Raw genomic sequence first — 25,134 nt, forward strand, 5'->3', positions numbered from 1 at the left:
CATTTTGGCTTGACTAACGAGTCTATGCATAGTCCAATCAAAATCGCGCACTGAAATCAAAATCCAGTTGGTAAACTGTCGTGCAGATTTCGGTCGATTGCAGGATTTGCAAACCATGTGCACCGCCAACTCGTTGTCAACAGATATTTTCCAAATCTCTTCATGTTTTTAATCAAGGTGTTCACGTGATTTGATGCACTTTGCGATGTAAGATCCGTTTTATCACAATATAGGTCTTGATTATTAATCAGGTCGTTATGACTGGTTGCCGCCATTTTGTTTGAAGCAAATGCAAGAGATGGAATCTGATTGGTCCATAGGAGAGGCTTAGAAGGCATGAAACTCGTAATAACCACTGGTGGCGCTACGATCAAGCCCGGGAATTCCAGCCTTGTTCGGCAAGGGTGGAAACTGGACTTTTATAGTCAGTGAACTCTCTTGCCTCGAGAATATAGTTAAATAACAGCTCTCTGATGTTGACGGCCAGTGTCTCTCTAACATCTGTCGTGTCTTTTGTGTGAATAACAAGCACAATACATTGCTGTTTGATTGGTATGTTCAGGGCTATTAGCATGCTAAGGATACACATCCTCTCCATTTTAGCTGTATAAAACATCATTGCCATGGGGCAGTTAATGGCAGACCTCAGGCTCCTGCAAATGATATTATCCTTAAAAATGGGGTTACTCTATTACTACATTTATCCAGTATGACAGGCTTGTCTATGGTGTAATTCATTCTTGTAGGGAGGGCCAACTAAAGTGAGGATGGGTGGCTGACAGTGTGAAGTGTCTGTGTGTCAAACATACTGTCCTCTTAGCGTGGTCCTATGCTCATGTTGCAAACACAACTTGTAAGGCATTCTTATAAAGCCACCCAGTTACGTAGCTATTAACGATATTATTTTAGGTCGCAGGATGATTCTACCCATGTCAATGATTATTTTAGCTTCAGGACATTTGTGAAAGGTGAGCCACAGAACCTATGGCTGTGGTGTTGCTGTTCTTGATCCGGTGACAAGTGATAAAATCCTATTTAGTCACACATTCTAACAAAACTTCAAGTGTTTCGTTCAATGTCAGTTGGTATAGACATTTTGTGTATCCATCATAAAATGAGGCCAGTGTCACTAATTCATATTTCCAGGTAATTTCAGTATGATGTTGTTCCTCTTCTTTAATGATGGTATCAAGTGGGGAGGTACACACAGAGCATCCTTGTTGTCAAGTCCACCAATCTGTCATCAATAGACAACAGACAGGGTGCTGAAAGTCACTGGTGCCGTATTGATTTTTAGTGGAGCAAATTTTGCCAGTTTTACAGTGAAATACATCTTCTTGTGTTAGAGGCTGCAGAATTGTCTGGGTAGAAAATTTGCGGGGCCCAGGTCACTTGGTAACCAATGACTTGATTAGTTCTTGTGCCCATTAGACTCGGCCAGACAGGGCCGGGGAGCATCTCATGGTAATCAAATCCCAAACCTGTGACGGGCAGGATTACATTGAGGACTGGCATTAGTATTCTTTGTCATCAGCTTAGGTCAAAGACGAGAATAATTCTTTTTTGATCAGCCATTTTCATCTCATATTGATGTTCTTTGCGATCAAACTTTTGTATATGATTCAGGAAGATACTTGTAAGATTTGGGGTATATTCTTTTGTCAGTGTATTTTGTTAGGTGATAAGTTTGAAACCACATTACAGATTTGGATATGTGAAGAAGGAAGAATAATTATTTTTTAAATAATGAGAATGATTTCTGGGACAAATACATGTAGTGATCTGAGACATGCCACAGTCCATGAAGTAGCTTTGAGGAGTAAGTGGTTGGACACAATGGTTGTTTTGACACCTGTGCACTGGTTGCTTTTGCTTCATTAAATCAGTTTTAAATTTACATACCTTTCGTATTTTAAAAAACCCAGCAATTTACAGATCACAACATACCAGACAGGTGGTACATTGAGGCAAACGTTCATCATGACTTTCACCTTATATCAGTATATCAAACTATATTCATGTCAGCTTGTGAGGGGTTAACAATACCTGGCAAAAAAGTTTTGTGATTTTGAGACTTTCCCCTTCCTGTTGGTGAACAGACCAGCAGACTGAGCTGTTATCTTGTGACCTAGAATAAATAACTGGAATTTTATTCCTTGTTCCCCGCAAGCTTGTACTTGTATCACTGATTTCACCAGTGATAACTAGTGGTCATCAAGGCAATTAGGAAAATAGTATAATTTGTAGTACACTACAAAGTCCTATTTGTCCTGAATTTAATTTGTGGACTTGGTTTTAAAACGTGTATTAAATGTTGTCTTTTTGCATTCTCTAACAGATAACTACTTTCTCAGTAAACAAAAAATTACTTTTATAAAGTTTCCATTTTATCTATCTTTTAAGTGAACAAACATTTTCAAGGATAATTATTTTTTTCAGGCAACACTTGTAATCCTATCTCAATTCAGATGAAATATATGTATAATGTGGGGGCACTATCAAAAGTTCTAATGTGACATTTATGTGTCAGTTTACTGAATAGCTAAGGAGTCCTGCCCCTCTGTGAAATACGTCAATATGACACAAGCAATGAATTATTGAAACCATATTGATTTTCACTCTTGAGGACACCAAAAGAAGATGCATATTTGCCACAAGTTTTTTGGTCACCAGACTTTGGGGATCTAAATCAGACAACTTTCTCCCCAAGCTGTCGGCTAGGAAAAACTACAGGCTAAATTGAGACAGTAATTTGTCTGACTTAAAATAGCATATGGACTTCAGAAAATAATTGCATTGATATATTATAACTAAGTAGAATCAGTGGGAGACATGTAAATATTCCTGTATGATTTCTATTTGAGACTCTGTCCTTGAAAATCACTTGTAATCTTTGTATTGACCTGTAGTAGTATTTAGGTTCAGGTGCCTAATTTAGCAAGGCCATGTTTAGGGATGATCAATCAAAAGCCTATATGGCATGGCTGCAGTTAGTTTATCTGCCCACCTCTCACTTTGAAATCTGCTTCTTGGCAATTCTTATGATGACAGATTTGCCATCATGGCAACATTAACATTCTAGGATTACTGTAGGGCTGTGATGAGACGAAACTTACAACCCGGATACCTGAGCCCCTGTTACCCAACCCTACTGTAGTACCGGCTGTAGGTATGGATTTGGCGACAAAATGTCCCACTGGGAGCTGTTTTACCTGGAGCCCTAGCAAAAACTATATCACGTGACTAGCCACGGGTCAAGGTAGTCCTGTGGGTCCCCAGGTCATTCTCAGCATCCACCAGACCTGAGTACCCGAGTTACCCTTCTCAGCCATGGTACAAGGATCCTACAGACACAGTTTTTATGTTGTTAAGCATGAAATTCCTTGTGTTAAAGTATTCACTGAGGACATAAGTTTTAGCCAATCTTGCAAAACATTTCAAATTAATAGTGTATTTCAAACTCTGTAAGCAAATCACATACCGTATATTGCTGTGTTTAAGGTGAGTTTTTCTGCCTAGAATATGGTTTTTTTCAAGGGGGTTCCTCTTATACACAGGGTTGAAGACTTTTGAATTTTTTTCCCCAATACAAAGACATTACTGTGAGCATGTAACACCGGAAATACTATGTCAACAAATCCGTACTGAATTCGGCAAATTCATCATGTAATTACACTGTCTGTTTATAAAAGAGTTCATTTTATATCTGGACTAATGTTTGTAATCGATTTTATTAATTGTATTCAAAACTTCATTAAATTTTGTTTATATTCAATTCGGCGAAATCGTATGTGAAGGGATCGGAAGATCGCACAACTCACCATTATTTACAGCAACCACAGTCATATTACTGCTATTCAACATGCCTTGAAACGAACTTGAGTGGATAGAGAATGGATATATATATATATATATATATATATATATATATATATATATATATATATACTGTAAACAGCTTTATTTCTGCGCTGTTAAAATATTGCGAATACCACGCCAAAGACAATACTGCGACGAGATATTTTTGCGAGTTGCCGTGTTGAGATGAACCCTCGCGTACCAAACAATAGACAGCTTCTCTCCGAAGCTAGTTTTTATGAGTTGGCCGGAAAGTTGACCGGAAGAGATTGCGACTAATTATCAAATACGATAATTGACTCAACTCAGTGTCATGTCATGTGTGGACAAAATTGCAAAGGACACTGACGCAATCAAGCGAGGTTGGAAAAAGGCAGGATTACTGTGAGGTAACAGTGACACTAACTGGTCTGTTTACACTGTCATTTGTGATGTATTGTGTGACCATTCTGCATTCATTTGTGTTTTTAACTTATTGAGTAACTTGTAGTTCTGGTTGATGATTTCAACATTTGATGACGTATTGCAATGAATAAAGTATGTATGTATTATTTATACTTATTTTTGCGTTTTTAATTTTTGCGATTGAGTCTCGTTCGCAAAACTCGCAATAATAAAACGGTCGCAAAAAATTCCCTGTTTACAGTATATATATATATCATAAATGCCATATATTGCATCGCCCAAAGTCATATTCACAGCGTTCCCGTTTACCGGTAATTACCAGTTTTTTACCAGTAAAATTAGGCTTGGACCGGTAATTCATGTGACTGCCAGTCCCTGTGGACCGGCAAATAAAGTACCTTATAAATCTTTGTTGTTGAACAAAACATAGGTGATATTCAAGTCGGCTTGTCTGTTATCATCAGGGTTTCCCTGTGTCTATTTCTAGGTTAAATATCCATTTGTAGTGACTTGTCTTGAAATATATTAAAAATTGTGACTGAAGTTTGTGTGGACATGGTGGATGGCATATAGATCTAACTAAGTTACTTCAGAGATGACATCTTTTCATTGAACATGATGTTCCAAGAATTAAAACCAAATAATTTTCATACGTTTTTTTATTTGTTGAAAGATGGGACTGGCAAAAACTAGGGGAGGGGACTGGTAATTTTTAGAGTTGCCAGTGAACAAGGACTGGCAGCGAGCGGGAACTCTGTTTTCAGTGTAGTTTGACTACTATATTTCAACATAAAGTGTTTGCTATCACGAGCGCGAGAGCATCAACGGTAATTTGTCATATTGTTCTATACGACAAAATATCCGTCAATAGCGATCTGCTGTACCAAAGTGATATGCTTATTAATTTATTTAAAATATATATGGCTGAAATAAAATAACATGATATTGGAATAAATTATTACTGATAAAATAATAGTTTCAGATAGTTTTCTCTGTTCATTGTATGAAATTCTTTAAGGTTATATTAGTGGGTAATTTTTAACCGAATGACCAGAAGATTCAAAGAAACGTGTGTACAGCAGATTGCTTCTTCTGGCTTAGTTTACAAGAAAATACGGATGGTAATCTTAATCTCTGCGTATAAAACAATGCCTCTCTGAACAGGAAATACAATTTAATCTGTAAGCCATCTTGTCTAGTGCATTTTTTATCTTAAATTTCAAATTTGTCTTGACTAAGTTTTCCTGAATTCGCTGAAAGCATACAATGTATTTGTTTCTGCAGAAGACAAACATGTTTTTATTGTAGGGATTGTGTATGTGCTGGTGACGTGCTTCATTCCGATTTGCTTTATAGACGGGGTATATAAATTTGCATCGATTTTTGAAGGCTTGTACAGAGGGGTCGTCCTATATGTGGGGTCGCTTTATAGACGGTGATATACGGTACTAGTTGAACAGTTATACCAGTTATCCATACTTGATATCAATTTTGATGATACGGAAGAAGTGAATTCTAGTTTGGTGTTTCAACTGTACAAACTACTCGGTTTCACCTGTTATGTTAGCTGCATGGCTTGACCTGTGTATCAAAATTCTCCAATGACCATGTTTGTCTGTCACCTCCAGGAAGCATGTACTAAACAGTAAAATCATCCAACCAACATAGTTTCATATTAACAGAGAAATAATTCCAAATGGACACAGCTGGCTTATTCTTTGTGGAAAACGTGAACATGTGTTGCACCTTTGCCTTGGCCTTCCCTGGCCTCCCATCTGTAACCTTGATGCAGGATGTTGTACAGCATTAATGTAGCAGCATGTAACTTAACATGTTGTTGAGGAAATGATCCCATGCCCAGTGTGTGTCATTAAAGTGGCCTTCCTTATGTATATGTTGTTGAGGAAATGATCCCATGCCCAGTGTGTGTCATTAAAGTGGCCTTCCTTATGTATATGTTGTTGAGGAAATGATCCCATGCCCAGTGTGTATCATTAAAGTGGCCTTCCTTATGTATATGTTGTTGAGGAAATGATCCCATGCCCAGTGTGTGTCATTAAAGTGGCCTTCCTTATGTATATGTTGAGGAAATGATCCCATGCCCAGTGTGTGTCATTAAAGTGGCCTTCCTTATGTATATGTTGAGGAAATGATCCCATGCCCAGTGTTTGTCATTTATGTTCCTCCTCCTGTTCCAGGACAGTGACAATCTCTGGTGGGATGCCTTTGCCACCGAGTTCTTTGAAGATGATGCCACACTGACGCTCACTTTCTGTCTAGAGGATGGACCAAAACGCTACAGTGAGTGAATAGGACCAGTTCCATTATAAGATTACTATAATGTGATGAAAATAGATGAAGGGGCTCTGATAAGAAATATTGTATCTCAGTTTTCTTGTGTGTTTGCATTGAGCACAAGAAGCTTATTTTGTATTGCTAATTTGCCTCCAGTTTATTGAGAATATGTCGCGAAATATTTGAAGAAAATACAGATATTTCTCTTATCGGAATTATTTCTGTTTGCAGCAATTGGGCGGACATTGATCCCCCGATATTTCCGGAGTATATTTGAGGGTGGCGTCACTGACCTGTACTATGTACTCAAACATCCCAAAGAATCTTTCCACAACACAACGATAACTCTGGACTGTGACCAGGCCATGATGGTCACACAGCATGGCAAGCCCATGTTCACTAATGTAAGTGGAACTTGAGGACAGTAGGGGTGTGGGAGGCAAGATAGGGGTGGGTACAGCTGAGTCCGGCAAGCTACTGGGGTGTGGGAGGGAAAACGGAGGGTGGATGCTGCTGGGGTGTGGGAGGGAACACAAAGGGTGGATGCTGCTGGGGTTTGGGGTGTGGGAGGGAACAAGAAGGGTGGATGCTGCTGGGGTGTGGGAGGGAACATGAAGGGTGGATGCTGCTGGGGTGTGGGAGGGAACACGAAGGGTGGATGCTGCTGGGATGTGGGAGGGAACATGAAGGGTGGATGCTGCTGGGGTGTGGGAGGGAACATGAAGGGTGGATGCTGCTGGGGTGTGGGAGGGAACATGAAGGGTGGATGCTGCTGGGGTGTGGGAGGGAACATGAAGGGTGGATGCTGCTGGGGTGTGGGAGGGAACACGAAGGGTGGATGCTGCTGGGGTGTGGGAGGGAACATGAAGGGTGGATGTGTTGAGGTGTTGTGGTGGGATGGATGATGCTGGAGTATTGGGAAGGGGTGGAACCATGGATAGTGTTTAGGTGTGGGAGGGTAGTTTAGGAACTTTCATGAAGGTGTTCAGATCAGAGGAGAGGTTGAAGTGGCATTTGAGTGGAGGGGTTGGGACCGCTGAGAGCAATATTCATGTTTTTAGAGTGAGAGGATGGTTGCTTTTCATGTGGATAAAGTCATGTAATGTATGGCAGCCCTGCTCTCACAAATTGTCCTGATTGACTAATATGATTAATGTCTTAAGATTTATTTGAAATCTCGGCATCATCTTCTGTATTGCTTAATGTTCAGGTGATCACAGAGGGGCGGCTGGTCTTAGAGTTCACTTTCGATGACCTGATGAGGATTCGGTCATGGCATTTTGCGATCAGGCAGCATCGAGAGCTGATTCCACGGAGTGTCATTGCTATGCAGGTAAGCACGAGGTCTGATTCTTCGGAGTGTCATTGCTATACAGGTAAGCACAAGGTCTGATTCTTCTGAGCGTCACTGCTATCCAGGTAGACCCGTGAAGATCTGTGTTAGAATAGGTCTTCAGCAACCAATGTTTGCCGTAAAAAGCAACTATGCTTATCCCAGTTGCGTGGATTGATGTTCATGATGTTAATCTCTGGATTGTCTGGTCCAGACTCAATTATTTACAGACTGCTGTCATTTAGATAGAATATTTTTGAGTGCAGTTTTAAACAACAAACAACGAGAAAAAGTTATCCAGTTAAGTGTGAGAGCTAATTCCACAGAGGGATATTACTATGAAGGTAAGTGTGAGAGCTAATTCCACGGAATGTCATTGCCGTGCAGGTGAGTGTGAGAGCTGGTTCCATAGAACATTATTGAAATGCAGGTAAGCACAGCCAGCATCTGCAGCACGTCTAGCAGACATTGTCACAAATCAAAACCATTTATGTATTTAGAAGTAATGCAGTTGTCATCATGTCATGAACTGGATATTATGGCAGTAGTGGACCTGAAGGGTTAGAGTGCCATTATGTTGTGCCCATTGACTGAACACTGAGATTTGACAGTGTTGTGTATGTTATGTTGTGCCCACTGACTGAACACTGAGATGTGACAGTGTTGTGTATGTTATGTTGTGCCCACTGACTGAACACTGAGATTTGACAGTGTTGTGTATGTTATGTTGTGCCCACTGACTGAACACTGAGATTTGACAGTGTTGTGTATGTTATGTTGTGCCCACTGACTGAACACTGAGATGTGACAGTGTTGTGTATGTTATGTTGTGCCCACTGACTGAACACTGAGATGTGACAGTGTTGTGTATGTTATGTTGTGCCCACTGACTGAACACTGAGATGTGACAGTGTTGTGTATGTTATGTTGTGCCCATTGACTGAACACTGAGATGTGACAGTGTTGTGTATGTTATGTTGTGCCCACTGACTGAACACTGAGATTTGACAGTGTTGTGTATGTTATGTTGTGCCCACTGACTGAACACTGAGATTTGACAGTGTTGTATATGTTATGTTGTGCCCACTGACTGAACACTGAGATTTGACAGTGTTGTGTATGTTATGTTGTGCCCACTGACTGAACACTGAGCTTTGACAGTGTTGTGTATGTTATGTTGTGCCCACTGACTGAACACTGAGTTTTGACAGTGTTGTATATGTTAGGTTGTGTACACTTGCAGCAGGACCCAGCCATGGTGGAGCAGCTGTCCAAGAACATCACCCGGCAGGGCCTTACTAACTACACTCTCAACTTCCTCAGGGTAAGACATCCCGCAGATATTTCCCTCTTGAAATAAGGAAACGATTCTCATATTTGTCTTTTCATAAGTGCAAACTGCCAGGAAATGTTAGTTTATTGTTTACGCGATTTTCTAGTTTTATCACCTTTGTTGTGAAGATGAAAAGGGCTTATACAGTTTAACTCTTACAATTCTTAAACAGACCCTTTCGGCTGATCATGTTTCATGTCAGATGCATAGGATCCCTTGTGCTCTTTCAGACTTCAAAGGTGAAGATGTATTTTTAGCTCACCAGGCATGGAATGATCAAGGCATTCTCACAGGCTAATATTTGACCCTAGGTCTGCACTGATTGTCTCATGTATTTGAAAAAAACAAACCACCTATTAAAGAGAAATAGGACTTGATATTTTGTAAAATATGGCATTGGATCTAATGATGAATACCACTTTTTTTCCAAATTGCCATGCTTTGGGCACTTTGAAACACTTTTGAAGATAGTGACATCATTTGACCTAAGTAGAGGGGTGAAAAATAGTGACGTAACCGTTCCTAATTTACCTTACAGCGAAACATTCGAAAGTTTGGGGGGTATCGTCAATATTTCATTGTACATTTCTCCATTTCTGTGAGGTTTCTTCCTATATGAGTGAAACAGTTTTCTTGTCAGAATAACCTTCATCAATGATGATCCTTTTTGAAGCATCCTGCAACAGTTTTTGTGTCTGTGTTTATTCATGCATTGAAATTAGTTTTGATCACTGCAATGACAAAACATTGTTGATAGATACGTGTAAATGTTGGACTTGGTGTGTATGTGTGCTGTACTGACATGGCTGTTGTTTCTCCCCGACAGCTATGTGTGATCCTCGAGCCCATGCAGGAGCTGATGTCCCGGCACAAGGCGTATGGCCTCAATCCTCGGGACTGTCTCAAGACCACGCTTTTCCAGAAGTGGCAGCGAATGGTAGCACCACCTGGTAAAGGTAGGACAACACCTTAACTACTCACTACGATTTCCGGTACCATCTTGTGTGTGGGGTGTGTGGAATATTTCATACCATCTTGTGGGGTGTGTGTGGAATATTTCATACCATCTTTGAGGGTGTGTGGAATATTTCATACCATCTTGTGGGGGTGTGTGGAATATTTCATACCATCTTGTGGTGTGTGTGTGGAATATTTCATACCATCTTGTGTGGGGGGTGGGGGCGGTTGGGTAGCCTAGTGGTTAAAGCGTTTGCTCGTCACGCCGAAGACCCGGGTTCGATTCCCGACATGGGTACAATGTGTGAAGCCCATTTTTGGTGTTCCCCGCTGTGATATTGCTGGAATATTGCTAAAAGTGGCGTAAAACCATACTCTCACTCACTGTGTGTGGAGTGTGTGGATTATTTCATACCATCTTGTGTGGGGTGTGGAATATTTCATGCCATCTTGTGTAGGTTGTGTGGAATATTTCATACTATCTTGTGTGTGTGTGTGGAATATTTCATACCTTCTTGTGTGTGGGGGTGGAATATTTCTTCTATCTTGTGTGTGGGGGTGGAATATTTTATAATATCTTGTGTGTGGGTGTGAAATATTTCATACCATCTTGTGTGTGGGGTGTGGAATATTTCATACCATCTTGTGTGGGGTGTGTGTGGAATTATTTCATTCTATTTTGTGTGGGGTGTGTGTGGAATTTTTCATATGTTCTTCTGGGGGAGTATTTTATTAGATATCCAGCACAAGATTGGTAAATGTGTGGTTTTCTTTAAAGAAAATGCTTTTCTTCAGTTTTCTTCTAGCGATGGCAGAATACTTAAAATTAATCAGTTTTGTATTTTGACAAAAGTATTTATTACATTTCAGTGCTGTGTGACTGTCATTGGCATGTTTCACAACTATTTCACACTGTAGTGAATGACTTTGATCACATGCACAGTTCATGTATTATTTTCTCCAACATGTCTGAGTCGATGTATTGACTATATTTATCCTAACCAATCCAAAGTTGCGCATGACGCTCATGTATCCAGAGCTGGATGTACTTAATCTGAGTTGGTGTAATAAACAAGTGATTGACACACTGTTACAATGGTGAAGGTGTGGTCTGTGTGAGTGACATCTGTCAGTCAAGTTGTATTGCAAATGAAATCAATGTCTTTTATCATTTTTCACATCACTTATTCTGCTTTCTATATGTTCAACTGCTGGTTTTATTTCATGTCATCTTTGTAGAAATTGGTTTTTGTTTGTGAACAGTTCTCTGCCTTTTCATTTTGTTGCTAACTCCACTGCATCGTAGGGGTGAAAAGTGTGATACCAAATTGCTGTTTAAGGATTGTTGTTGCTATGGTTATAACACAAGTTGTATTTTTTCTTGGCTAAGTGTGAAAAACATGAGTCACAGTTTTCGTGTTAGAAAATGCAATGGATAATTCTGACTCATTTTAAACATATATGATATTTTTCATGATTTTGTATTAATTATCAAATGTTGTTAAAATTGATTTGAACCAATTCAAACAGAAAGATGTCTTTCCTTTTTAACATGAATTGAAGTAAAAACATTTTCGTACCATAAAGTACAGCAATAAGTGTTATTAGGTCCATAACTTGACCACTGGTAATATTCTACTGGCTTCATCATTAAAAGTTACCTTATGATTTTAAAATTTGTGACATTTTTAGAAAAGGATATATTCCTTTGGTACTTCTTTGATAAAACATATACCCTCTCTAAAGTTAATAAGTCAATGTAATATTTCTAGAAATTCTACGGGTGATATATTTTATTCATAAGAGTGTGGTAGTGGTAGTAGTACCTACAGTTGCAGTGGAGATACAGAACCTGGCCCTAGTTTTCGTCTTTCATGTACGTACACCCTATCCTTTTGGTTTCTTCTCAGTCCCCCTGCCAGCTGAACACCCGAGCCGGCGAACCTCGCCGTCCGATCAAAATATGGCCAAACATACGGGAAGTGGGCAATTTATGCCCCAGTATTGGGAAAGTAAATACACTCTTATTCCTTGCTACTCACCAACTAATCCACAAGGCCCTTCACAGACAAGAATTAATGTTCAAACGCCTGTATGCCCCATCATGTCAAACCATCGGCAGGGAAATGTTTTGGGTTGAGATATGTTTTAGTTTAAGGTTACCATGTTACAATGTTCTCACACATCATGGTACGACTTTGGTGGTCAGAATTTGAGCATCCTTACCAGAAGCTGAAGTTCATTTCTTTCTTTTCTCATTTCATTTTCAATTATGAATTTAATACCACTGGCGAGGTTCTGTAATAAGAAATTATCAATCCATTTCATTATGATTTTCCTATAGTTCAATTTGGGTTTGGCAAGAATCCAAAGTGACATAAGGCTAATATACAAGGCATTGTCTCCATGATGATGCTTCAAGACTTCAGGTCAGCTCATATTGTTATGGTCAATGGAAAAAATGCCAACCAAAGGGGGAATCTGTTTGTCTGTGAAACTGGTTCTTCCTGCCATGGTTTGACCGTCTCTGTCCCCTATAGTCGCAGTTCTCCCTAGTTTCCTACTGCTGGTTGTTGGGACCTGTCTGTTACTACTCACATACAAGGGGCAGCAGTCAAGTAGGGGAAAAGCCACTACTCTTTGGAGAAATTGTTTTCATTTTCTCAATTTGTTCAGTTCTACTTTGAACAAGAAATCTTGATTCTTTGGGTTGCACTTGAACAAATGGAGGTTACTCCCACGTTTAGATTTTAATTCAAAAGGTTGAAAAAGAGAAGACTTCTAAATGCTATTCAAAAAAAGTCTGTCATTCATTTTGTATTTGAATTTTTGCTCATGTTTTTTTAACCTTGCTTTGTAAATGGAAACATCTGAATGTCACGTGAATTTTATTGTGTCCAGATTATGTACCAATGGTGGCTTTATCTCATACTTGGTTCTGCCCCTTAATTTGCTTGTGGATGTGGAACTTTTGCATTGTAGAATCTAATGCCTGTGTTTGACTGGATGTGCTGGACACTGTAGGCCAGGACGGCCGCGTGTTGCCCCCTGGTCCAATGTACTGCAGTTTGTAATACTTTCAGTCATACTTGTTTTCTTAGCCAGGTGAAAGCGGCAAATGTCAGACAGTTTGTCAGTCCAAACAACACTTGACTGTAACACCCTAGTATAATGTTATTAAGTTGTTCACAGAGAACATAACTTCAGTTATTTCTAACAGGCTTGAATTAATTATTTCTAATACCTAATGACACAAATAAACATTTGAGAATCTGCTCTTTCAGGAGTAAGCTCAGATATAGCTAAATCTTTAATTTTGAATAAAGTTCTGCTCTAATATAAAGTTTTGCAAGTAGAAGATAAAATTGTAGCATTAGTGATTTTACTTTGTCATTGACAGCATGTCTTCATGAGAGTAGTATCTTGGATAGTCTAATATACAGGCAGCATGGAGTTAATGGCCATCAGCTATACAACATCAGTGTATAAAGCTAAAAGGGAGTGTTGAGTTTTATAACTCTGATTTGATTCTAATTGATGTCATAATTTCCTTTCATTTGTATGATTCTGTTGAAAAACAGATATTTTTTTCTGAATTCAATCTATTTACAAAAAATCATTTGTGAATAATAACCCCCAAACAGATAGTAATATTAATTCATTGATGATAAGAATTCTGCCCAAGTTGCCTTTACCATCACACATTGGATCCGTCTAAATGGAAGTGATCAGAATAATTTGTAGAAATTTGTTTTGAAAAAGTGAGTTTATTTTTAACACAGCAGCTTGCTAATCACATACATGTATTGTTAATCAGAACAATGTAGGATCGAGTTCACTTACCAGGACTCGTTTCAAATTGCAGACAAAACAGGTGATAATATTTTGAATATATTGAGAACAATTCTTTTTTAGTTTTTCAAAATTTGATGAATTAATAAATTAGAGAATATTATAGGATGTGTAAAATGTATAGAATGTCAAAATGATTATTCATGCTTTCATTGTGGACATTATGTATAGACATAGACTGAGAGGGAAGCTAGTGGTTTTGTTGTACCTGTGCTTCTTGCCTTTTGTATTTCTGTGTTAATATGTTTAGATCAATTATAACCATTTTCCAGATCTAGATGTATCAATATTGTGGACAGACTGAGAGCTGGTACAATTTTTCTTTCTAGCAACAAGTCATGTACTTTCAGAGGCAACCCGGCCCCCTAACAAGAGGCGGAAGAGAAAGGCATCCACGGGAAACAACACGGGCATCAACAGCCGAGAGGGAGGGCCCAACAAAAAGCGCTCGCCTCCCCAGGCCTTCAACATTGGGTCGTCAGTACCAGGGGTAAGTGGTGAGGATGGATTTTGTATTGTTGATTCTGTCTGACTGTCTGTTTTGTTTGTCTGTCCATCTGTGATAGTTTAATCAGTCTTATATAGCTGGATTTACCAACTTACCATTAATTTTATTTTGTTTCTGTCTGAATATAAAGTTTTACATAACATTTCTGTTTAAGATCTGTTTTTAGATGTAGGTTTTGATACTAAGAACTAATTATAACAGTAGCTTCCTCATTCCCTATTTAATACCAGAGCTTACCATGACTAACCTAGCTGTAGCTCAGCTGGTCACTGAGCAGTGGAGATGATGTCATCATGTCTGTTGGCTGGTGATTACGTCTATACAGTTGATGCAGGTCGCGTCATGTCTCTACACGTGTGGTCAGGCAGTGGAATGCCAACCAATAAGGCTGGGAATATGTTACAAACGTCTTTTGGTTGCCGAATGGCTTTAAGTTGAATGACAATCAGTTAAGACAGTTATTACTGTAGGGTTTAGATTTTAGTCATGTGACCTGGCTGTCTCTAGATATGTCACACTACTTTCTTAATGTTGATTTGTTTGAATGAGTTTTTGGCTTATCAGCGACACAAAACACTGGGATTGAAGTTGTGCCATGGATGTGGAATAGGAGTTTCTGTTGGGTTTGTCTCTTGAGACGTGGCAAAAGTCCACATGTCAGTGGCTTTATGTTTTGGTCTTATTCCAGATTTTAGATCAACAACTTTCACCAGCTTTCAGATATGATAAAACTAGTTTGTGTTGCAATGTGATCATGTTAACCTTTAGCATCTGTGCTAGCACAATGAAATCAATATTTGTTTTCTATCCAATTGAGCACAGCCTCGCTCTCAAGTTCAGGTTACATACAGTTGATGTTTTATTGAAAATGATACATATCAGGATAGTATGAAAGTAAGTAAGATATTGTTCACATTTAAATAATGTTCATAACTCTTCTCCTAGCATTAATGGGGAAAAAAAAGAAATGGGATAGTGTATGAATTGAAATGAGAGGCAAATTGAAGAAAGATATTTCTCTTTCAGAAATATCATTTGTGGTACTAATGAAACACATGTCATATCATTCTCCTGAGTGAAGTGCCCCCATGTTCTCCCAAGTGTTTGTGTATCTGTCAGTAAGATGGTGAGGAGAATGTCCCCCCGTGTTAACCATGTTTCTGTGCAGGATGTGATGGTAGTGGGTGAGCCGACACTGATGGGTGGTGAGTTTGGGGATGAGGATGAACGGCTCATCACCCGTCTGGAGAACACGCAGTACGAGCCCAATGCTGGGGAGGAGGAACAGGACAAGTTCCAGAACTCACCGGCGCTGCAGTCGGGGTCGTGGGGACAACAGGACAAGAAGACGCCACAACCCACGGCAACCACGCCCGTGTCCGAGACAGAGATCAAAACAGAATGAAAAACAAGATAGGTTTTGGAATTACCATGAGAATTGTGAAAAACTAGTGAAAGGATCTGGACAGTGAAGGAAAGCAATGGGACAATCTAAGAGTAACACTGGGCTACACAGATACCGATATCTGATATTAACTGAAATGTGACTAAATTGTAACGTTTGAAAGAAGGTCACTTTGGGGGTATTGATGGAGCTCTCGATGACGTTATTGTCAGTTTTTGTTCGTGAATAAAAAGTTCAGTAAATTATATTTGTAAGTGAAAGTGAATCAGATTGATAACAGAGATTTGGGAGTTACAATGAATAGAATATGGATTCGAAATTAACTCTATGTGTGTACTTACTTTTTATGTTGTTTCAACATTGGAAATACTTTGGAAAGATCTGTATTTTGTTTCATTGATAATTGACCTGGTGTGGTAGATTTTCTTAAATTGAGATGTTTCTTCATGCTGTCGCAGGCTTACAAGTTCAATGATGTTGCTACAATTGACCTTTCATCTGATCGACATTCAGGGTTCATGTGGTATATGATACAATTGCCTGTGTAGTTTAGTATTTATAAGATTTCATTTGAATATTTATTAACCCTGATGCATTTCAGAGCTTCCAGTTATATCCAGAGGAATAACTAAGTTGTTTCAAATTTTGTCAAACATGAATCTCTACACTCAAGGATACTGAAAATTGTGGAGTTGTATGAACAGAACTTCCCTACTACCAGGGTATAACACCTACAGCACAACTATGTAGGACCAGGTGACAGTTTCATAGCTGTCAATGAGTATTTATTTTGCTTTGAAGCATCAGAACTAAGGGCAAACAACTAATAAGCGTTTTTAACCGGACACCTACCGGGTATGTGCTGGTACGAATGTTATTATGAAGTCTTATCAAAGGGAAGTAACTCTGATGTTTCTCCAGTTGTCCCACCATTCCTTATGAAGCCTCGTTGAAGGAGTACATATCTTTATTTTAAGTCACTTATCAGTTTAATTCTACTTCACTTTGAGTTTAATATTTTGTCCATAGTTTTAATTTCCTTCCTCTTTCTTATCCAAATAAACAACTGTTCAAGGCAGCTTTGAAGAAAGAGAAGTATTTCAACCTGTTTGGTGTTGTCAACATAAGATTGTCCTGTTTCGTGGACACTGAACAAAACAGAGTTTGTAAGGAACAAATAAATCTTTCATCGAGCAAATGTGTTGTCATTATCATACTTCAATACTGTTTTGCTGGTATGACGTAATACTGTATGTATCAACTGTGACTCTTTCATGAAGCATTATATATCATATATCACCCAGTAAATTACCATGAAAGCATGAAAGGCTCAAGAATGCATTAGATAGTGGCCTTTGATGTTCTCTATCATGATGAAGGTCACAAAGGAAGGTCTTTGAAAACTGACATTATAAGGCACAATGTCAGCGTATTGTGCCCCCATTTGGAGATTAGATGACTGGTTTGTTTTCATAAGCAAGATGGGTCCTCAATGCATCTGTCAAAATGTTGCAGAACATTAGGGTGCATGCAACACCGCCTTGCATTCATGGGTGTTCTTTCTTTGATAATCACTCCACAATGAACTGCCACCTTGTTTAGTTAACCCGTGGATCTGACACAGAATCTCTTTGAAATATGACTTTTATATGCTTTCAGACTGAGCTGTATATTTATTTCCTTATTTCCTTTCAGAGTTGTAAATACAAATAGATCCTTATAAATGTCCTGTATGAACTCTACTGTGTGTAACCTCATGCTTCCACTAAAACTGTTGCAATGTATTCCTGAAAGTCAGTGGCCATTATTGGCACCATTATGTTTTGTTCCTGATATTATTTAGTGCCTGCCCTGAGTTTCTCCTTAAATCATTATATATACTCATGGGGCTGGGGGACACAGCATTGTACATTCTACATTTGATGTGTAATCATTGTGGTCAGTTGTAAATGTCCTAGTATTCTTAGTCAACAAAATTGTTGTGGGTAATTTTCATCAAAACATTGAATAAAACTATATGTTTTCAATGAACTCCCCAGCTCTGTTGTCTGTAAGTCTGCCAGTTCTTGTGGGTTCCAGGACATAGAGACTTTGGAAGCTTGGAGGATTCAAAAGCTTGTATTGGGCAAATTGCTGCTTAAATTGGCTTCCATGAAGTGTCATACTGGTATAATTGTTTGCTCACCGTCCGTTGTCCATTTCAGTTTTGTCTTTTGTGAATCAACTGAAGTGATGAATGGGAAACTTCAGGGGAAACATCAAATCAAAACATAATAATTCTTAAGGATGTCTCCGGGTCTGTATTTAATTTTTCAAAGATTTAAAAAATCTAGTTAATTTGATCTAACTTTCCAATTGAAAATGAAAGGGTTTAACTCTTCAACTACCATATTCAATCTTTACTGTAAAGGCATAATTTATAGGGAATTCACTCACTGTGTTACAGTTTTGTCACATACTAATAAAACATGAAATTCATCCTCAGTCTCCCCTAATTGTCAGTTTTTACGGATACTCATTTCAGCTACCCTTTTTTCACATTTATGTCTAAAATTTACATTGAAATTTTGTAATGACACTCTGAATTTACATTATGCACTAACAAGCAGTTATCAACTAACATTCTTTTTATATACTTCTCTGGTTCTATTGACCTTTTTCACACTTTGGATCGAAAACGAGGCTTGGAGAGCATAGCTCCATGCAGTGTGAGTCACAATTGCTGATAGGGAACAGAGCGATTGTTGTGCATTTCACTGATGGACATTTCAAACAAAAAATGGTATCCCGTGTATTCTAATACAGAAGATATTGCACATTTAATACTGAGGTCCAACTAAAATATGTCTGCAATACACTGGAATTCGCATTTTGCTGTCAGGATCCCGGAAGTGAATCGAAAGGTGCATTTCGAGATACATATTTCCTAAATAGATTGTTTTATCATAACCTCGCCAGCATATGGGTACTATGTGATAGTATATTCAATGACAGAAGTTTAGTATCATAAATGAACTACGTAACATGAAACACGTCTGTGTATTTTGCTAATTTGCTCAGTCAGTGCGTGGTTTAGCCAACTCGAGATCGTCGATCATGTTTATTTCACGTTTCATAGTTGTGTTTGTTGCACCACCCAGTATCGTTTTGCCATGAGTCCAGTTGACAGACACTTTTTCTGCTATGATTTTCATCCAAACATGTAACCTACATGTAAATGAAATTAGTTCACAAAATAACTTGTTTTTCAAAATGAATATTCAGAAGGGGAGATAACTCTATTCAGTTTGTACAATGACAGATGAAAACTTTTCCTTCAAACATCACTTATTTAACCGATTATTGGTGATTAAGATTGCACCGTGCACAACAAAAGTAACAAGAGGCCCATAGGGCCTTTATCACTCACCTGGAAATTTAGGTAATCATAACAAAATATCATGATTACATACCGGGTATATAATACTGCAAATATTTCGTTATTTGACTCTCAGTATTTAAAAGGGGTGGATGGCAAATCTGTCAGCATGAACGTTTATTTCTCTAGATACATATATTTGATGTCCATCTCTTAATTCCAGAGGAAAAGTCATTTACAGCAATATAGCCAAATTACCCCTGTTTGACCCCACCCCTCAGCCCCACCATTTGTACAGTTTTGAATTCCCACCACCTAGGGATGCTTCCAACCAAATATGGTTGATATCTATCTCTTAGTTCCTAGAGAAGAAGTTGCTTAAAGCAATATAGCTAAATTACCCCTATTTGGCCCCACCCTTCAGCCACTTGAGGGGTCAGCCCCTCCTTTTGTACAATTTTGAATCCTCACCACCGAAGAATGCTTCCAACCAAATATGGTTGATATCTATCTCTTAGTTCCGGAGAAGAAGTCGTTTAAAGCAATATAGCCAAATTACCCCTATTTGGCCCCGCCCTTCCGCCCCACCATTTGTACAATTTTGCATCCCCACCACCTTAGGATGCTTCCAGTCAAATTTCGTTAATTTCCAATTTAGTGGTTCAGAAAAAGAAGTTGTTTGAATAAATTGGACAACAGACTCCATGGAATGGCATAAGCTCACCTTGGTCCTTCGGACCGGTAAGCTAATAATGTGTGAAATCTTTAAAATATGTTAAAATGAAACTAAATAATAATATAGATAAATATTGCATGAAATAAAAGAAATATAAGAATTGATACAAACATCAACTTCTTGAACACCCTGAACTAATCCTATATGATGATGGAGAATTGTATATCAAAATGAGGCTACTAATACAATTATCCTGAATAGTATGAAAATGTCTTGATCAGATATGAATACAGATAAAATAAGGTGAAAAGGAATCAACTTCAATTGGTAATCAAACCAAGATATAATAAATGTACCGGTACAAATTATGTTGATAGATCGAGACAAAATAAACGAATCAGCATATATCAATCACTGTAAAGAGGTTAAAATATGTGATGTGTCATCAAATTGAAAGCCAAATATAAGTTTGCTGTTCCTTTTAAGTCATAGCAGGATGATAATTAATTATTTGTTTGATTTCAGAATGACAATAGAAACCATGTCAGTAGATTAATAAAAGAATTGAGGTTGCAATCTGGCTCTGTAGATAGATTTTCTTACACTTCAGTTCAGAGTGACAAGAATAAATTTAACTTGTCTTCCTCCAACTTTTGTATATATATTTTTTCTTTGACACTGGCTACAAAACTATTCAGACACCAAATCTACTAAACAAAATTACACCACAAGAATTGTGGAATATAAAAATTAAATTTGACAACATACAAGATTTAGTTAGTGAAACAGGTTTTCAAATCAGTAAGTGTGTCTGGTCTAAACAATGAAGTTCATGCAGATAAATGTATGATTTGATAATATTTATGACCAAACAAAAATATCGAAGTATTCTTTTCATAAAGTTTCAAAAATAAATCTACAAATATATATTTACAGTCTATTTGCACTCTATCTTGAAAGCTGGATATATGTAAATATTACATTGTTTATTAATTATCCAAAACTTATATATACCATATCATACATGTAGATTATCACGTTTCATGGTGAGAAAATCTGAGTTTTGAAGGAAGTATTGAAATTTCTCATATTTAACAAAGAAAAACAAACCAAAATTTTCATGTCTTTTTGTCTCACAATATAAGCTTGTATATCGTCCACTTCAGTTCTTCAGATTTTCCAATATTTAACATGACCTGGGTGTTTTTGTCAGTCAAAAGCACCTAATTAAATTCCAGAATTTTCTTGCTTGAGAATGGTACAATGTGTTTTTTTAGAATAGTTTTATTCAAACATCATGAGTCTGATAAATATTGGCCATGTTGTTGAGTGATTGAATAAGGTTTTTCACTTCCTGGTCCTATTTAAGTGAAATGTGACAGGAAGCACATTGTAATCAGTGTGTTATTGTCAGCGGAAAGCTCCTCCAGACATCCATCTCCGGACACTTCATTGTGTTGACTCTCTAGACTCAAAGCCTGAAATAATTAATTCAATAATATTGTAATAATATTTCTACTTCTATGATTTTTTTTATAAACAATGCACATTCACCTTATCTAAAAAAATTACTTATTCAGAAAACAACATTCAAAGAAAATATAATATGAAAAAGACTTGTATTTTTTTTGTCAAATGAAATGTGTGTCTCATCTTGTGGTTTACTAAAGTTGATATTTTGACATGTGGCTGTGCCACTCATAGAAATATTAACTTTGTCAGATCACAAGATGAGATAAACTCATGCTATCATCATTATTTGACAAGAAAAACAAATTTCCTCTATGTATTTATACTTTTTTATATTTCTTGTCTCGATTGAATTATCAAAATGATCACACCACTTGCTTTGATTAAAATAAAAAAAAATTCTAAAGATTGTTACAAATATCAAAATATTAGATCTACATCATAACTATCAACAATATAATTATTGCACAATGATAAATTAAAATGATTAATATTCAATGATGCATGACATGACATTTGTTTGCACAAAAGAAATTATTTTGTTTTAAAAGTAGTTAATGGTGTGTAAACAGTGACTTATTCTTTACACGATCCCTGTAGCAGGGTTCACTCAAGGATTTTTTTTTACATGGGTACTTCATGAGCTATCACTAAATTTCATCAACAACCAGACCTGTCACACGTTTAGACGCCCAACCCTAACACCGTATTCGTGCGTGCTGATTCCCGTGCACCCTTTCAAGGTGAGTTGATTGGTTCAACTGTGTCGCAGGGGTAGCATTATGCAGATGGCGGTTTCAATGAATGCTTGTTCCACCCGTGACGAACAGGTCTGGTTGTTGATGAAATATAGTGATAGCTAAATAGACAGATTTTTTATTCATGCACCGATTGTCTTTACCGGTAAATGTAATATCCAGTTATGTATGACTGTTTAATAATCTCATACCAACTTTGACTTGAGTAGGTCCAATAGTTTTTTAGATATTGTAGTAAACGTCGGTACTTTAAATTACCTTCCAGACTTATAGGTATAATTGCTTTTGATGTTTGCGATGCTAATTGTTTGCACGCAACTGACCGTGATAGTTTAGATGATAGCGTCAATGTTGAGGCGATATAACTGTATATGTCGATTTTTTTCATTTAGGGCGATGATCCCTCCTTTTCTAAAAACAATTACATTTGTTTTTGACAAATTAAGTAAATAGACTCCTGATAGATCATTAAGTATCTTCCGATACAAGATCTAGAAATCAAATTTAATCTGAAATATGCTCTCATGTTTAAAATTGTTAATATTCAATCTCTTAAATTCTTTTTCAAACTTCTGAAACCACAGGGCTGAAGATCTAGCCCATAATGTAACTTGTTTTTGAAATTAATAAAATATTCTTCAATGGTGGAAGATGTTTAAGCATCAACTGAGAATAGGCTTCAGATTTGACCATAACATTTAGATTAAATTTTTAAATTAAAATTTAATAAAAAGTTGAGATAACTATTTTACGGCTACATCTCAGAACCTCATTTATCAAATGTGGTGATACCTTGAATATTTGTCACGAATACATTGAAGGTTCTGAGCCTTAATGCGATGCACTGACTGTGTAGATGGAGTTGGTTGCTTATTATTTTTCAACAATCCACTGAGGTCCACAAACGTCTGCCAATGATACTGGAGGAGATGGACATCTGATGGTGCCAACTCGGGTGAATGCAGAGGATATTCACTGCGTTTAAAGCCACACTAATGCGTTGCAGCTATGGTGCCACAAGTGCATTGTCCTCGTGGAACAACACATTTGTAGTGAGTTTTCCATGACGTCATGGTGAAATCAGCTGGATCTGCTTCAAAACGATGCATTCTCAAGAAAGATGATTTCCTGGAACGTTATGATGAGTCGGAAACCTTGGAACCTAGCATGATGAAACCTTTTGTCTTCATTCGCCAGTTCATTCCGCAGAATGTTCTCAACTCTCCCGTGAGAGATGCCTCCCGTATTGGCCCTGTGACCTGTTACATCATGTACATGTGACGTGTAATCATATGCACGTCATCAACATTTGCCTCAGTTGTGCATGGCAGTGGAAGGTCTTCCTGATCTTTGATCATCTTCGAGACTTTCCTCCCCTCTTGAACATGGCTACTAACCTCCTCCACAGAATCATTATCTGAAGCTGCCGCCAAGTCTGCATCGGTGCCTGTAGGAGTGCCTTTCAGTTGGAGGTACTTCATGACAGCTTGGTATTCAATTGTGTCCAGTGTCATCAAAGGAGGATACCTAGTCACTTTGACGCCGCTGTAAATGTGCTACCTGGTGGTATATTCAATTCAAATGCAGCATGTATAGTCTTGTACTTAAAACATGCATAGGGTTTAGGGCGTACGATACAGCCTTGGTAGTTAGGCTCAGAACTTTTCAGCCACCCCTCGCATGCATGAGGACATCACAGTTACATCTTAAAGCCTGCAACAAGCCCCGGGGCAATTAAATGACCGATTTGTGAGTGAATGAGTGCAAATATCTATCCCTGAATTATTTTCCTTCTGTCCTCACACATCAGTCACACTCCTCAGGGACCTACCATTTGATATACTTTGGGTAGGGGGGGTAATTGGGATTTTGTATCAAGATTATAAATTGTTTTCAGCTTCAGCTGCAAAACCAGAAATATTTGTATAATATTATAACCATGAGCCTAAATATTGTTTCAAAGAAAAACACCTTGCAAGAATGGATTTTTTGTGGCAGGCAATTCCTTTTTTTTTTCATGAATATCAAATTGTCGGTCCCTCCATTGGGTGGCTGAATTCACTTCAACTTTTTACTTCGTACCAACAATTCGTTCCTTTTGTAAAGATTTGTATAATTCACAACCTCACAATGGCGTCATCAAACCGAGGTTGTCTTATTGTAGCATCGTACCCGAACTCTAAACTAGCAGGCTTAGTGATGCATCGTAATGTTACTTGCAATGATTTTCAGGAAAATAGGGGCCTCGTTAATGTTTAGTATCATTGGCCATGAAACTAAACATTTGATATAAAAAGGTCTTAATCTGAACAAATCAAGCACATTCGTATAATACACATACATGTCCGATATTTTTTTAAAAAATGGATATGTTTTGCTTTTTTATTTGATTCATATAAATTTGATGCCTAACAGGTTCTAATAAACAAACAAGCAACCTCATTACTGTCTATTCAAGAGATATTTAGAAAAACGTATCGGAAAAACTTCAAATTGTGTCAGCCCTAACGATTTTTTTCAACATCATCAAAATCATATCTTAGCACTTATAAAACAAAGTGGTGGTAGCGAGAACTAAGATCAGATTTTAATGAGATTGGAGTGTTATAATGCCCTGAACGAAAATGTGAAAAAAGGTAAATGTATGTTAATAAATAAAGGCTATGTCGTCTTTCTTTGGCGTCGTCAAAAACTCAATACAAAGAAGTCATGACGTCAAAGATACAGTTTCATTGTTTGCGGAAGTCGTCACATCAATAATGGGCAACTTATTAAATTACACTCCGACAATCAGGTGAATGTCGGAATCCCACAACTAGATTACAAGTGAGATTGGACATCCACGTCGGAACTGCGTTATTCTCTGTTCAGTTTCATCATGTATGGTGATTTATGATGATACCTTAAAGTATATATATGGTTTCAA

At 37.8% G+C, this 25,134-nt stretch overlaps 1 protein-coding gene across 9 annotated transcripts in view; it reads left to right on the forward strand.

Annotated features, from left to right (window-relative positions):
• The window catches only part of LOC139452173 (LIM domain-binding protein 2-like), a 59,720-nt gene extending 41,753 nt beyond the window's left edge, over positions 1-17,967 (forward strand). For 4 of the 9 annotated variants that reach the window (XM_071233530.1, XM_071233528.1, XM_071233526.1 and 1 more), the window contains 8 exons: positions 6,462-6,564; positions 6,790-6,962; positions 7,769-7,891; positions 9,135-9,215; positions 10,051-10,180; positions 12,092-12,193; positions 14,363-14,523; positions 15,710-17,967. In XM_071233530.1, the coding sequence (XP_071089631.1) occupies positions 6,462-6,564; positions 6,790-6,962; positions 7,769-7,891; positions 9,135-9,215; positions 10,051-10,180; positions 12,092-12,193; positions 14,363-14,523; positions 15,710-15,946 (1,110 nt within the window). In that variant the 3' untranslated portion in view covers positions 15,947-17,967. Of the gene's footprint in view, positions 1-6,461; positions 6,565-6,789; positions 6,963-7,768; positions 7,892-9,134; positions 9,216-10,050; positions 10,181-12,091; positions 12,194-14,362; positions 14,531-15,709 lie in introns of all 9 variants that reach the window. The other 5 variants (XM_071233532.1, XM_071233535.1, XM_071233534.1 and 2 more) reach the window with 4 other exon arrangements.
• The last annotated feature ends 7,167 nt before the right edge of the window (positions 17,968-25,134 follow it).

Source organism: Haliotis cracherodii, unplaced genomic scaffold (genome assembly GCF_022045235.1).
Source record: "Haliotis cracherodii isolate W230 unplaced genomic scaffold, xgHalCrac1.p SCAF_9, whole genome shotgun sequence".
In the NCBI taxonomy this organism is placed as follows: domain Eukaryota; kingdom Metazoa; phylum Mollusca; class Gastropoda; order Lepetellida; family Haliotidae; genus Haliotis; species Haliotis cracherodii.